This window comes from Elephas maximus, chromosome 9, assembly GCF_024166365.1.
Source record: "Elephas maximus indicus isolate mEleMax1 chromosome 9, mEleMax1 primary haplotype, whole genome shotgun sequence".
NCBI lineage: Eukaryota > Metazoa > Chordata > Mammalia > Proboscidea > Elephantidae > Elephas > Elephas maximus.
The window spans coordinates 92,572,968-92,585,602 of NC_064827.1; the positions used below are offsets into that span (position 1 = coordinate 92,572,968).

Consider the following 12,635-nt stretch of genomic DNA (forward strand, 5'->3'; position numbering starts at 1 on the left):
AAGAAGTAACTCAGATCTCTGAGGTCTTTTTTTTTTTTTTTTAAGCTTCTATTGGCTCTCCATTACTCTTGGATTAGAATGCAAACTTTTTTCCCTATAATATTTGATCTGATCCTGCAATGAACCTGACCTCATCTCCTGATATTCTCCCTTTCATTCCAGCCCCACTGGCCTTCTTTATGTTCCTTGAACAGGTCTAGCTTTTCCTAGCCCCTGTCTGGAACACTCTGCCTTTAGAACTTCATGTAGCTAAATCCTGTTATCATTCAGATCTCTGTTCAAATATAATTTCTTGAAAGACACTCTCCTTAACTATCTTACCTTAATTAGGGCCTCTCTCCTCTATCCCAGCCTCATCGCTCTCAAACCTCTTATTCTGTTTTATGTCATAGCACTATTCACTTTTTGAATTTCTATACTTGTTCATCCATTTGTCTTCTACATTCAAGGCATACATATGCAGGATCTGCTGTGTGCTTGGCAATACTCTTGGCACTGGGAATACAGGAAAAAATAACAAACAAGCACAAAGAAAAAAAAAAACCAAAACCTGTCTTCATAATGCTTGCATTCTAGTGGCTATTTCATGAACTTATTGGAGGACAACTTACATTTTGTCTACATTCTGTTAACCAATTCTTTTTATTATCTGTCTTCTCCCTAAAATGTAAGCCTTAGAATGAATAACTGTATGTACAGCTGCACTGAGGGATCCTTACAGGAACTCGGTTGCCTGTATTCAGTCATCACTACCACCTGCTATTCAGCCTAGAGCAGCATGGAAATCTACAAGCAGATTGCCTATTTTGACTGTCCATTGGTGGCATAGCGGTTACAGAGCTCAACTGCTAACCAGAAGGTCAGCAGTTCAAACCCACCAGCCACTTCTTGGAAACCCTATGGGGCAGTTCTGCTCTATCCTACAGGGTCACTGTGAGTCGGACTTGAATCTACAGCGAGTTTCCTTTTTTTTTTTTTGGTTTTGTTGGAATCAGAGGACTTGGTAAAGACGGGAGTCCAATAGAGGACTGAGCCCATTTTGAGCCAACATTTGTAGACAATGATTGGATTATTTATTCAGATCCTTTCCACTACTGTGTCCCTCCAGGAGGTTCAGCCCCATTGTCAGCTGTGCCATTAGCATTACTTCCAGTTCAGATATTTATTCACTGTCCTTGGACGTAGTGAGGACAAATGATTGAAAATCATCCATAGTTCTACTAACCAAATACTTTGTATCCTGGTACTGTCGAACCTTCCAGAAAAGTCTTCTGTTTTGGCAACGCTGTTAGAGGGTGCTTTCTGTATTCAAGTGTTAATTATTTGAAGTAATTCTAAGTCCAAGGCCTACTTGAATTATGTCCTTTTTAGTGCTATCTGCAGCTTATAATTAGTTGTACTCTTTGGGCATATAAATCTCTTACCCAGTTCATTATCCTCGGGTGGATTGAAAAATGTCAGTGACTCTCCTACAAATTCGTACAACATGATCCAATAACTAAGTACATATTTACTCTGGAAGAATATACGTTATTGACAATGTGCTTAATTACCTCCTCAAACAATTCAGGCATTGGTTGCTTATAATGCAGTCTCTCGCCTCAAAGGGAGCAGTAGTACATCTCAGTAGGGGTGGATGTTCTGCTGGTGCTCCAACAAGGCTGCAGGTGCTCATAAAGGGAATTGTTTAAGAATGTGCGGCCCCAAGTGACAGCCCCTAGTCCATTTAGCAAGCCTGAGGCAGCGCCAAGAATAACCCCGTTTCCTAGTCATCTGTTTCCCTTGCAGAATACTATCAGAAAAAAGAATTCATATTAAAAGTGAGTATTTTTCAAGAGTTTATAGAAACATCTGCCACTGTTTTAACCACACCCCATGGAAGAATGTCAGTCTTGTCCTGGTGAGATTGAATTAAGAAGAACTGAGAGACAAAGGGAAAAAATTAGAAAAAGAATGAGCAGGAAAGGGACCAAAAATGGAGAGCATAACCAAATGGCACGCTCCCTTGGAGAAGAATGTTTCCAAACACTTGGCCCAGATGACCCTCTGGAACTCATGAACTGGGCATTTTCTTTCTTTTCCTAATCACATTTTTTATTCTAATTATTTCTACAACACACATTTATTAAGAAAGTGTAGAAACATATGTATACACATGAGTAAAATCAGAGATAGCTACTGTTAACATTTTAGCTTTTTTCCTTCTGATTTTTTTTGTAAAGTCATATCTATGCAGATAAATAGATATACAACATATTATATACATATCTGTACATTTATATTTGTTGTTAGATGTTGCTGAGTCACCCTCCAACTTATGGCCATGCCGTGCACCATGGAATGAAACGCTGCCCTGTCCTGTGCTATCCCCGTGGCTGGTTGTAGACCAGACCATTGAGATCCATAGCGTTTTCAGTGGCTGCTTCTTGGAAGCAGATTGCTAGGACTTTCTGCCTACTCTGTCTTAGTCTGGCAGTTCTGCTGAAGCCTGTTCAGTATCCCAGCAACGTGCAAGCCTCCACCGACAGATAAATGATAGTTGCCCATGAGGTGCATTGGCCTGGAATCTATTGTGGGTCTCTCCCATGGAAGGTGAGAATTCTACCACCGAACACCACTGCCCCTTATGCATATACATGTATGGATTATCATTCTTTTTCACATAGCCTGTCATGAGAATCTTTCCATGTCAATAAATACTCTTGAGAAACAAAATTTTAATGGCTGCCTAATAGTCCACCTTATATAAATGTACCATAATGTATTTCATCTTTTCCCAACAGATAAATTTTTAGGTTGTTTTTCATGGGGACAGGATCATTAGTAATTTTCGTCTAGAAAGTTTGCTCTGGGGAATAAATTTATGTACTAAAACTATAGAGGGTATGTCTTAGTTATCTAGTACTACTATAACAAAAATACTACAAGTAGGTGGCTTTATGAGTCAGAATCAACTCGATGGCAACGGGTTTGGGGTTTTTGGTTTTAGGTGGCTCAACAAACAGAATTTTATTTTCTTACGGTTTAGGAGACTAGAAGTCTGAAATCAAGGTGCCAGCTCTAGGGGAAGTCTTTCTCTGTCTACTCTGGAGGAAAGTCTTTGTCTCTTCAGCTTCTGTTCTTTGGCTCCTTTGTGATCTTCATGCGGCAAAACACCTATCTTCCCCCATCTCTGCTTTTACATCTCAAAAGAGATTGACTTAGGAACCTGGAAGGCATTATGCTGAGTGAAATTCATCAGTTGCAAAAGGACAAATATTCTATAAGACCACTATTATAAGAACTTGAGAAATAGGTTAAACTGAGAAGAAAACATTCTTTTGTGGTTATGAGAGGAGGAAGGGAGGGAGGGTGGGAGGGGGTATTCACTAATTAGATGGTAGATAAGAACTACTTTAGGTGAAGGGAAAGACAACACACAATACAGGGGAGGTCAGCACAACTGGACTAAACCAAAGCTAAGAAGTTCCCTGAATAAACTGAATGCTACAAAGGCCAGTGTAGCAGGGGCAGGGGTTTGGGGACCATGGTTTCAGGGGACATCTAAGTTAATTGGCATAATAAAATCTATTAAGAAAACATTCTGCATCCCACTTTGAAGCATGCCCTCTGGGGTCTTAAATGCTAGCAAGCAGCCATCTAACATACATCAATTGGTCTCAACCCACCTGGATCAAAGGAGAATGAAGAACACCAAGGTAATTACTAGCCCAAGAGACAGAAAGGGCCACATGAACCAGAGACTACGTCATCCAGAGACCAGAAGGACTAGATGGTGCCCGGCTATAACCAATGACTGCCCTGACAGGGAACACAACAAAGAACCTCTGAGGGATCAGGAGAGCAGTGGGATGCAGACCCCAAATTCTCATAAAAAGACCAGACTTAATGGTCTGACTGAGACTAGAAGGACCCCAGTGGTCATGGCCCCCAGACCTTCTGTTGGCCCAGGACAGGAACCATTCCCGAAGCCAGCTCTTTAGACATGGATTGGACTGGACAATGGGTTGGAGAGGGATGCTGGTGAGGAGTGAGCTTCTTGGATCAGGTGGACACTTGAGACTATGTTGACTTCTCCTACCTGGAGGGGAGATGAGAGGGTAGAGGGGGTTAGAAGCTGGCAAAATGGACACGAAAAGAGAAAGTGGAGGGAGAGAGCTAGCTGTCTCATTAGGGTGAGAGTAATTGGGAGTATGTAGCAAGGTGTATATTAAGTTTTTGTGTGAGAGACTGACTTAATTTGTAAACATCCACTTAAAGCACAATAAAAATTTTAAAAAAGAGATTGACTTCAGACACACCATACACTAATATTGCCTCATCAGCATGACAAAGAAAATCCATTCCCAAATAGGATTATAACCATAGACACAACCAAAACCAAAAAAAAAAAAAAAAAAAACCACTGCCATCGAGTGGATTCTGACTCATAGCAACCTCATAGGGTTTCCTAGTCTGTGAATCTCTACAGAAGTAGACTGGCAAATCTTTCTGCCTCAGAGTTGCTGGTGGTCTCAATCTGCCAACCTTTCGGTTAACAGTCAATTGGTTAACCACTGTGCCACCACAACCCATATTTTTGGGGATACAATTCAATTCATAGTAGGGTGGTAGAAGACAGGTGGAGAAAAGGGAATCTAATCACATGGTTGAAACACTTTCATTCATATCTATGTTTTCCACTACCTCTCAAGCCCAGAAATGCTAGGCGAACAAGTTGATTAAAATCAAATAGCCTGTCTATAAATAAGGAAGGACTGGAAGCCAAGTGCAAGGGGGTCCTTAGATGAAGATGAGCAAACCCATCAGAGAGCCGTTCTTTCAATCATAACCTTAAAAAACTGAATCTAAAACATGTTTTTTGTTCATATGTGGCATTAAGGTGGGTGTGGCCTGAGTCATTGGTCTTCGAAAGAGAGATGTGCAAGACAACCCACTGGGCTGCAGAAAAAAATAAAATTGGTATTCACAATTATTTTTATATTATTCTCTTATATTTTCTACTCTAACATACCTTTTTAGTATAGGTAAAATATTAATGCACCAAAATAATTAAATAAGTTATGTACATACACATACATGCATAGATGTATATTGTGTCTGCATGCTAATTTTTTTAATCAATTTTGTAGTGAGTCAGAAAGTATGGCGGCTACTGCTTTAGATTTTGGTTATTGATGAAGTTTGATGGAGCTTGGGATGTGGTTAGGGTAGAGCCATATGAGGCATGGATGGAGCATCGGTTTGGTATAATACTTTGCCTAAGCACTGGGAGGCATTGGTCAAGATGAATCCTAGGAAGGTGAATAGAATCCGAGTTTGGTGGAGACTAGGACCTAGGTGATTGGATCCTGAGAAGAGGGCTGAGTCAAAAGGTAGTGAACAACTGGGAAAAGCAAGCATCCAGGGTTTGTTGAAGTACAATCAGGTGAGTGATGTTTTATGCAACACAGGTGGGGCCTGAAGGCACAGAGAGTGAAGCTAGAAGGAGACTAGGGAATCTAGAACAACCTGGGAGGAGAGGAGACTAAGGTAAGTGAGAGCCCAGCAATCTCCCAACAGCACAAATTTAAAATGCCCATTAGTCTACGTCCTAGGCAGTTACTTCGTAGGCCCTCGTGATAATGTGTTGCAAGACAGATTTCAATGGGGAGTGGTAGAGGGAAGTCTGGCTAGAAGCCTAAAAATGAGCATTGAAGGAAATAGCCAAAGGTAAGGTAGGAACATCCTGAAATCATCTTTTCCTCACAATTTTTCAGAAAGCCAATTCTATCTAAACATGATAGCTAATTCATGGCTAATTCTGGTACTTATGGATGTTATACAATGAAGGGCTGTCCTTAAGACACCAGGGTTTCTTCTCTCCTCCCTCAAATGAAAATGAACATACAATAAGAACTGTAAAACTTGGCATTTAGAGGCATTTTAGCCTGTGCGTATCCTTAATTATGTGACCCAATGATTATGTAAACCATAAAAATGACTTATTCTTCTCTGACTTTTTTTTAAGTAGTGAGCTTCAACTTGAGTTTAAAAATATCCCGTTTCCAATACATTTTATGGGTAACATGTACATAAATCCTAATATAACCATGATCCATCCATATTCCACAGTGAAGGCTCTAGGTATTAGGGAGAACAAAATAAAATGGCAGAGAACGTAAGCCGGCTGCCGAAAGTGGCGTCAACTGTGTGTGTTGGTGATGACAGTGGCCCTCGTCTTGGGGGTTCGCAATGAGTTCCAGTATTGATGGTCTTCATGTAATCAGAGGAAAGGTGACAGGGCATCATGAAGGGCTCTCAAGACAAAGCTGACGTTGTAGTTCTGCCCACCTCATCCTCTAAAAAAAGACAATAAAAATGAATTTTCTCAAGAAAGGCAGACTGACAACCTAGATGCCCATCAACAAAAGAATGTGTAAACAAACTATGGTACATACACACAATGGAGTATTATGCAACAATGATGCTTCTGTGAAGCATCTCATAGCATGGATGAAACTGGAGGGCATTATGCTAAGTGAAATAAGTCAGTCACAAAAGGACAAATATTGTATGAGACCACTATTGTAAAAACTCCTGAAAAAGTTTACACAAAAAGAAATACTCTTTGATGGTTACGAGGGAGGGCAGGGGTAGGGATGGAAAAACACTCAATAGACAATTGATACGCAGTAACTTTGGTAAAGGGTAAGACAGTAGACAATACTGGTAAAGCCAGCAAAACTTGTACAAGACAAGGTCCTGGAAGCTCCATAGACACATCCAAACTCCCTGAGGGACCGAATTATTGGGCTGAGGGCCACGGGGACCATGATTTCAGGGAATATCCAGCTCAATTGGCATAAGATAGTTTATAAAGAAAATGTTCTACATTCTACTTTGGTGAGTAGTGTCTGAGGTCTTAAAAGCCTGAGTGGTCGTCTAAGATACTCCACTGGTCTTAGCCCTTCAGGAGCAAGGGAGAATGAAGAAAACTAAAGACACAAGGGAAAGATTAATACAAAGGACTAATGGACCACAACTACCATGGCCTTCACCAGACTGAGTCCAGTACATCTAGATGGCACCCGGCTACATCCACTGACTGCTCTGACAGGGATCACAGTAGAGGGTCCTGGACAGAGCCGGAGAAAAATGCAGAAGGAAATTCTATCTCTCACACACACACACACACAAACAGATTTACTGGCCTGATAGAGACTGGAGAAACCCCGAGAGTATGGACCCCGGACACACTTTTAGCTCAGTAGTGGAGTCATTCCCGAGGCTCACCCTTCAGCCAAAGATTAGACAGGCCCATGAAACAAAATGAGACTAAAGCGGCACAGCAGCCCAGGGGCAAGGACTAGAAGGCAGGAGGGGACAGGAAAGTTGGTAATAGGGAAACCAAGGTCGAGAAGGGAGAGTGTTAACATGTTGTGGAGTTGGTAACAAATGTCACGAAACAATATGTGTACTAACTGTTTAATGAGAAGCTGGTTTGTTCTGTAAACCTTCGTCTAAAGTACAATAATAAATAAATAAATAAATAAAACAAAGGCAGGCTGTATCCCCATCCTAACAAGACATCTGCTCACATATTCTCCTCAGCGGGGATGTGAGTAGCTGGAAGCCAGCAACTATTTCTGAAGGCTTTTCTCCAAATGTGAGGCACTCTCTCTGAATTAAGACTGAACTTGCCCCATCCCTCCTCAAAATATGCTCTCTTAACTCAGAAGTTGGACAAGATCAAATACCCAGAGCTTTTTAAACATTCTACTTGGGATAACAACTTCTAAGACAGTTAACAATTCTAGTTTGTTTAGACTCCCCCACCCCCTCACCACTGCCCCAAACCCAACACACACACACTAGAAGCCAGGAAAATTAATCTTTCTCCTTAAGCCACCCCTCCTTACCCCTCAAATGCCAAGCTGACTTAGAGTCCACTTCTGTGTCTGGGATTGTTACCTTCTTCCTTAATCCCATAACAGCTGCCTCTCAGTGGTCAGGCTAAATCCATTTAGCTTATGTCTGACTTGTGGATCTTCGAGGATGGAATTTTTTTTTTTTTTTTTTACTAATTCTTATTCTTTAGAACAACTGGTAATAATGAGAAAGACTAATGGGCATTCATAGGCCATTAAAAGACACAGTTCATATTCTATGCATTATTCATTTATGCAAACTGTTGTAAAGTTACCACATTCACTGTGCAACTGGGCTGGAAAAGTCGCTGAACTCAAGACTACATTGGTATGCACATTTGTGAGACTTGGTTCTGTTTAACATTTTCATCAGTGACCTGCTTCAAGGAGCAGAGAGTAAGCTCATTAAGTTCCTAGATGGAAGGGATGGCCAGAACATTAGGGAACAGGATTAGAATTTCCCCAGCCCTTGCCAAATTAGCAAAATCGTCAGGATCAAATACGTTCATCGGGGACAGGCAGAGACAAAGTAAGCTCCCTAAATGTGAGCTGAATGGTAGCAAGTCATTTAGGAGAAGAACTAAGTGGAATATTGAGGCAGAAATAGACTGGCAGCGGGAAATGAAGTTGCCCAGTGGAATCATTGGTGTTCTCTGGGGCCTCTGCTCTACCTTAAGATGAAATCAGATCCTGAATCCGTGAATTCTGGAAGCATAACGCCTTTCCCAAAATTTCTAAGAATTCCAGGGAGCGTTTCATTCTCTTGGGCTTTTCTAGCTTCAGATTCCTGGTTTCTACATAATTAGCCTGATTTATGGTTTCATTTCACTGTCCTGATTTAGCTGCCCTGGAATAGACCATGTTGACCCAGACATAAAACCATTTCGCTCTCATGTGCAAATCACGGCCTCCTGCAGAAGAGCCTGGCCATCTCCTTCACTGCCTCGGCTGCCATTCCATCCTTCCAATGAAACTTTCCCCCAAGTAGTTTAACAAGGTATTTTCCTAAATATAGGCAGTTCTCTCCCTAAGAGGAACTCCCAGGCCAACTGTTTAGACATTAACATTTACACCTGTGTTACCTAACAAAGGCAAGCATGATAAAGTCATGAGCCAATAGCGCTACAGCCAGGAGTCAGCAGACATTTTATTTAAAGCGGCAGAGAGTTAATACTTTCGGGCTCAGTCACAACTACTCAACTCTGACGTTGTGGCACGAAGGCAGCCACAGGCAATGCGTAAACAAATGGAATTTGCTGGATTTGCTGCGGAAGGCCATAGTTTGCCGACTTCTGCTAGACTCAATTTCAGATTCTTTGGTTTTGGAAGAGTCTTAGCAAACATCTCGTCCAACCTGCTCATTTTATAGCTGAAGAAATCGGAACCCAGAAAGTAGAGTGGTGTTAATACAAGTTTACAAGACAGTTGTTGTTAGCTACCAGTGACTGGTGGTGACTCCAATGTACAACAGAATGAAATGCTGCAGAGCCCTGTTCCATCTCCATGATAGGTCGCAGACTGGACCATCGTGATTACATAGGGTTTTCACCGGCTGATTTTTGGAAATAAACCACCAGGCCTTTCCTCCTAATTCATCTTAGTCTGGAAGCTCCACTGAAACTCGTTCAGCATCATAGCAACACTCGAGGCTCCACTGATAGACAGGTGGTGGCTGCACATGCGTTTCACAGGCCAGGAACAGAACACGTGTCACCCGTGTGGAAAGCAAAAATTCTACGACTGAACCCTCACTGCCACAAGACAGTAATTCCAGATTTAAATTTCAAACTGGAAACAAGTAGCCCAACTCCCAGGCCAGTGCCTTCTCCACTGCATCACCACCAGGCTGTTGCCAAAGGGTTCTGAAAGTCCATGCTTAATTGGCAGAGCCTGTTCTAGAATTTTTTTTCACTGTAATTTTTGGTGAAATGCATGAATCATGTGTAATGCAAGGAGGTGTCATTTTGCGAAATTCCTAGGAGGACCTCAGGCAAGTGTGTAACTAAAGATTTAGGTGAGGTGGTCTCTACCACCAAGAGACAGTCTTTGAGAATACCAAAATGGAGCCCAGAATAGACTAGAAAGAAAAGCTACACACAAATTTCAAGGGACAAAGTTTTATTTAGTTTAAATTAAGTTGAAAGTGACATAAAAATCATCATGCACCCAGAGGAGTGTTTTAAAGGAGGGCAGTTATTCCATAATTCCTATTAGAATGAAAAGAGCAGGACTAGGTTATAGGTAAAACAACAGAACCTGCCCACGGTTACAAGAACCATGTTATAAGAATTCATGGACCAAAGAAAGTCATAGAATTCCCTTAATAATCAGATTTTGGAGTTGCATCTTGCTGGGAGGGCTAAGAGGGAGGGAAACAGACCGAGTTGGTGACTCTCAAAGTTCTTTCTCCCTCTTTAAATCCCCTGAAAGCTACAGAAAAGAGCGCTTTTCTGAGCCAACAGGGACACATTGAATCATTGCACTTAATGAGAACAGAATGGTTTCTTTAAGAGGGTTGTGAAGTGCAGAGCACAAAGTGGATACTTGTGTTGGGAGAGATAATTGCCAAAGATAATTGCCCAGATTTCAAAGGGACTTTCCAAATTATACACAGTTAGATTGACATGTAGTCTGAGGGTAACTCTTGGAAAGCCCTTTCTGAATGTTTGTGTGTGGGCATACTTGATGCCTCTATTTCAAGAGAGGCCAGGGGTTCTTAATTTGGATCGCCTGTTGATCTTCAATATAAAGACCCAGTAGCTTGGGCCTATTTCTCCTTGAAAGTCAGGGCCAAGCATTTATGAGAACTATTTACTACCTTGGCTAAAGATAAATCCTAGTGTACATCTTGTTACTAATTAAAAATGGTGCAGTCTGTTCAAATATCAGTTCTGGACAGCACATTTCATGAAACCAGCCCAGAAGATTCTTTGTTTCAAGTCACAACTTTGCCAAAGTCCATTTGTTCAAATGACAAATTCCTAGTGATTATTATTTTTCATTATTATAATTTTTTTTTCCAGATGATCCAGGAACCTGCACATCATGCGCTACGGGGTATTACATGTAAGTTTGGCCTTCTTTTTCCTGGCAGTAACTTTTCTGCCGTTTAAGCATTACTGACTTAAGCCTAAATCCAGTAAGTGATTAAAGCAAAGAGGTCCTACAGCCCGAAGCAACTCTGGTCTGTCAGGCTATTAACAAGCAATTCTTGGATTTAGCAATAAGAGACCAGCTGTTTTCTTGCCTCGAAAGGAGGCCTTCTCTTTCTTGATCCTGAAAGTCTTCCAGCCTGACATTGGTGTCTAGGAATCGTGTCATGGCTTACCAAGATTCAGATCTTGATGTTTCTGGACAGACCTTAATAGTATATCTGACACCAAGCAAGCTGTTTCCACATGTCTGCAGAGAGATCTTGTCCTTGGAGGGGTCAGATGCTTCGGGCTGAAAGTACATGAGCTCTTGCTCATCCCATGGACAATGAGAGACTTAGGCCACTATCTATTTTAATAGATATCTTCAAAATCAAAGATGGTAGTTTCCAATGTCATCTCCCCTTCCTATTCCAGTCTTCCAGTGTACATTGGTACCCATCTTGGAAGAAAAACTCAGAAAAGAAGGGAGATGAAAAGGAAAGGAAGGTTCTGGATAATGCATGGGCTGCGTAATTTCTCCCTGTCACGCTGACTACTAGAGAGTTCTGTGATATACAGACTCTCATGTCCTTTCCCCCTCTTCACCTGTCCATCAAGATTGTCAGGGGCATAGGATCAACGTTGGTCACCAGAAGAGAAAACTGATGCTCAGGAAGGCAATGGGTTCCCCTCACATTGTACCACAAGCTAGGGACAGATCTGGGCACCCCAGCTTTGGTAGTCCTACCTCACTTGTCACCGCACTACCTTCCACCTCTGTCAGTTTCCAGGGACTTGAAATGTGGTAGTTGATGTTAAAATGTTAAAGGGATGGGGAGGATGAGAAGGAAAAATGTTCCGACAAGCTGAAACACATTAAAAATGATCAGTTAACCTTATCATTACTTAATCTTATGGTTTTAATTCAACTTTTCCAGAAGAGCCTGTTATTCTACATTGACTGTGTCTCTATATCACTGCAGACCTGACCTGTTGATTTAAATTATTGCTCCATTTAAACAGGGGAGGAGGGGTGGAGAAGAGACCCCCCAGGTTTGAGTAGTATAAGGTAGACCAGATGACATTTAATGAGCAGAAAGTTATTTGTCAGCAGTTTTATAGTTGATATTTACCCAACCTATGGCCTGCCACAGGATCTCCAAGCAGAGACAAGCAGCATTCCTTGGTGAGGTCACATGGTTGGGGGCACAAGATATTTCTTGAACAACTGGAGGAAGAGAACTTAGACTCAAATAAGGATACGGTAACTGTGTGGAAGTGGGAAAGCAATTCTCTGCTTTGGCCCTCTTACAATTCTGCATCCCTTCAGCCTGACTTTACCTTGCCTGCCTTCTTCATTGACATCTGTTAAGCTTTGGAGCCAGCACTGTCAGCCTTTCAGGTTCACTGCTAATACACTAGTAAGCATGCTTCATAAAACCCCTCGAGCAACAAATACACTGAAGAGACACGTCCCAATATCACTAAGGGCAAAACATGAGTTGTTTTTTTTTTAAAGAAATACACATTTATTATCTTTTAAAATATTTAATAACCTTGAATGCAGCCAATAAAACACTGTAAAGTAGAA

The 12,635-nt window shown here is 41.5% G+C and overlaps 1 protein-coding gene across 1 annotated transcript in view; it reads left to right on the plus strand.

The window, feature by feature from the left end:
* PCSK5 (proprotein convertase subtilisin/kexin type 5) overlaps window positions 1-12,635 on the plus strand; it is a 492,175-nt gene that overhangs the window by 425,467 nt on the left and 54,073 nt on the right. The window contains exon 25 of the mRNA XM_049895206.1: window positions 10,934-10,976. Coding sequence (XP_049751163.1) covers window positions 10,934-10,976 — 43 coding nt within the window. The remainder of the gene's footprint in view (window positions 1-10,933; window positions 10,977-12,635) is intronic.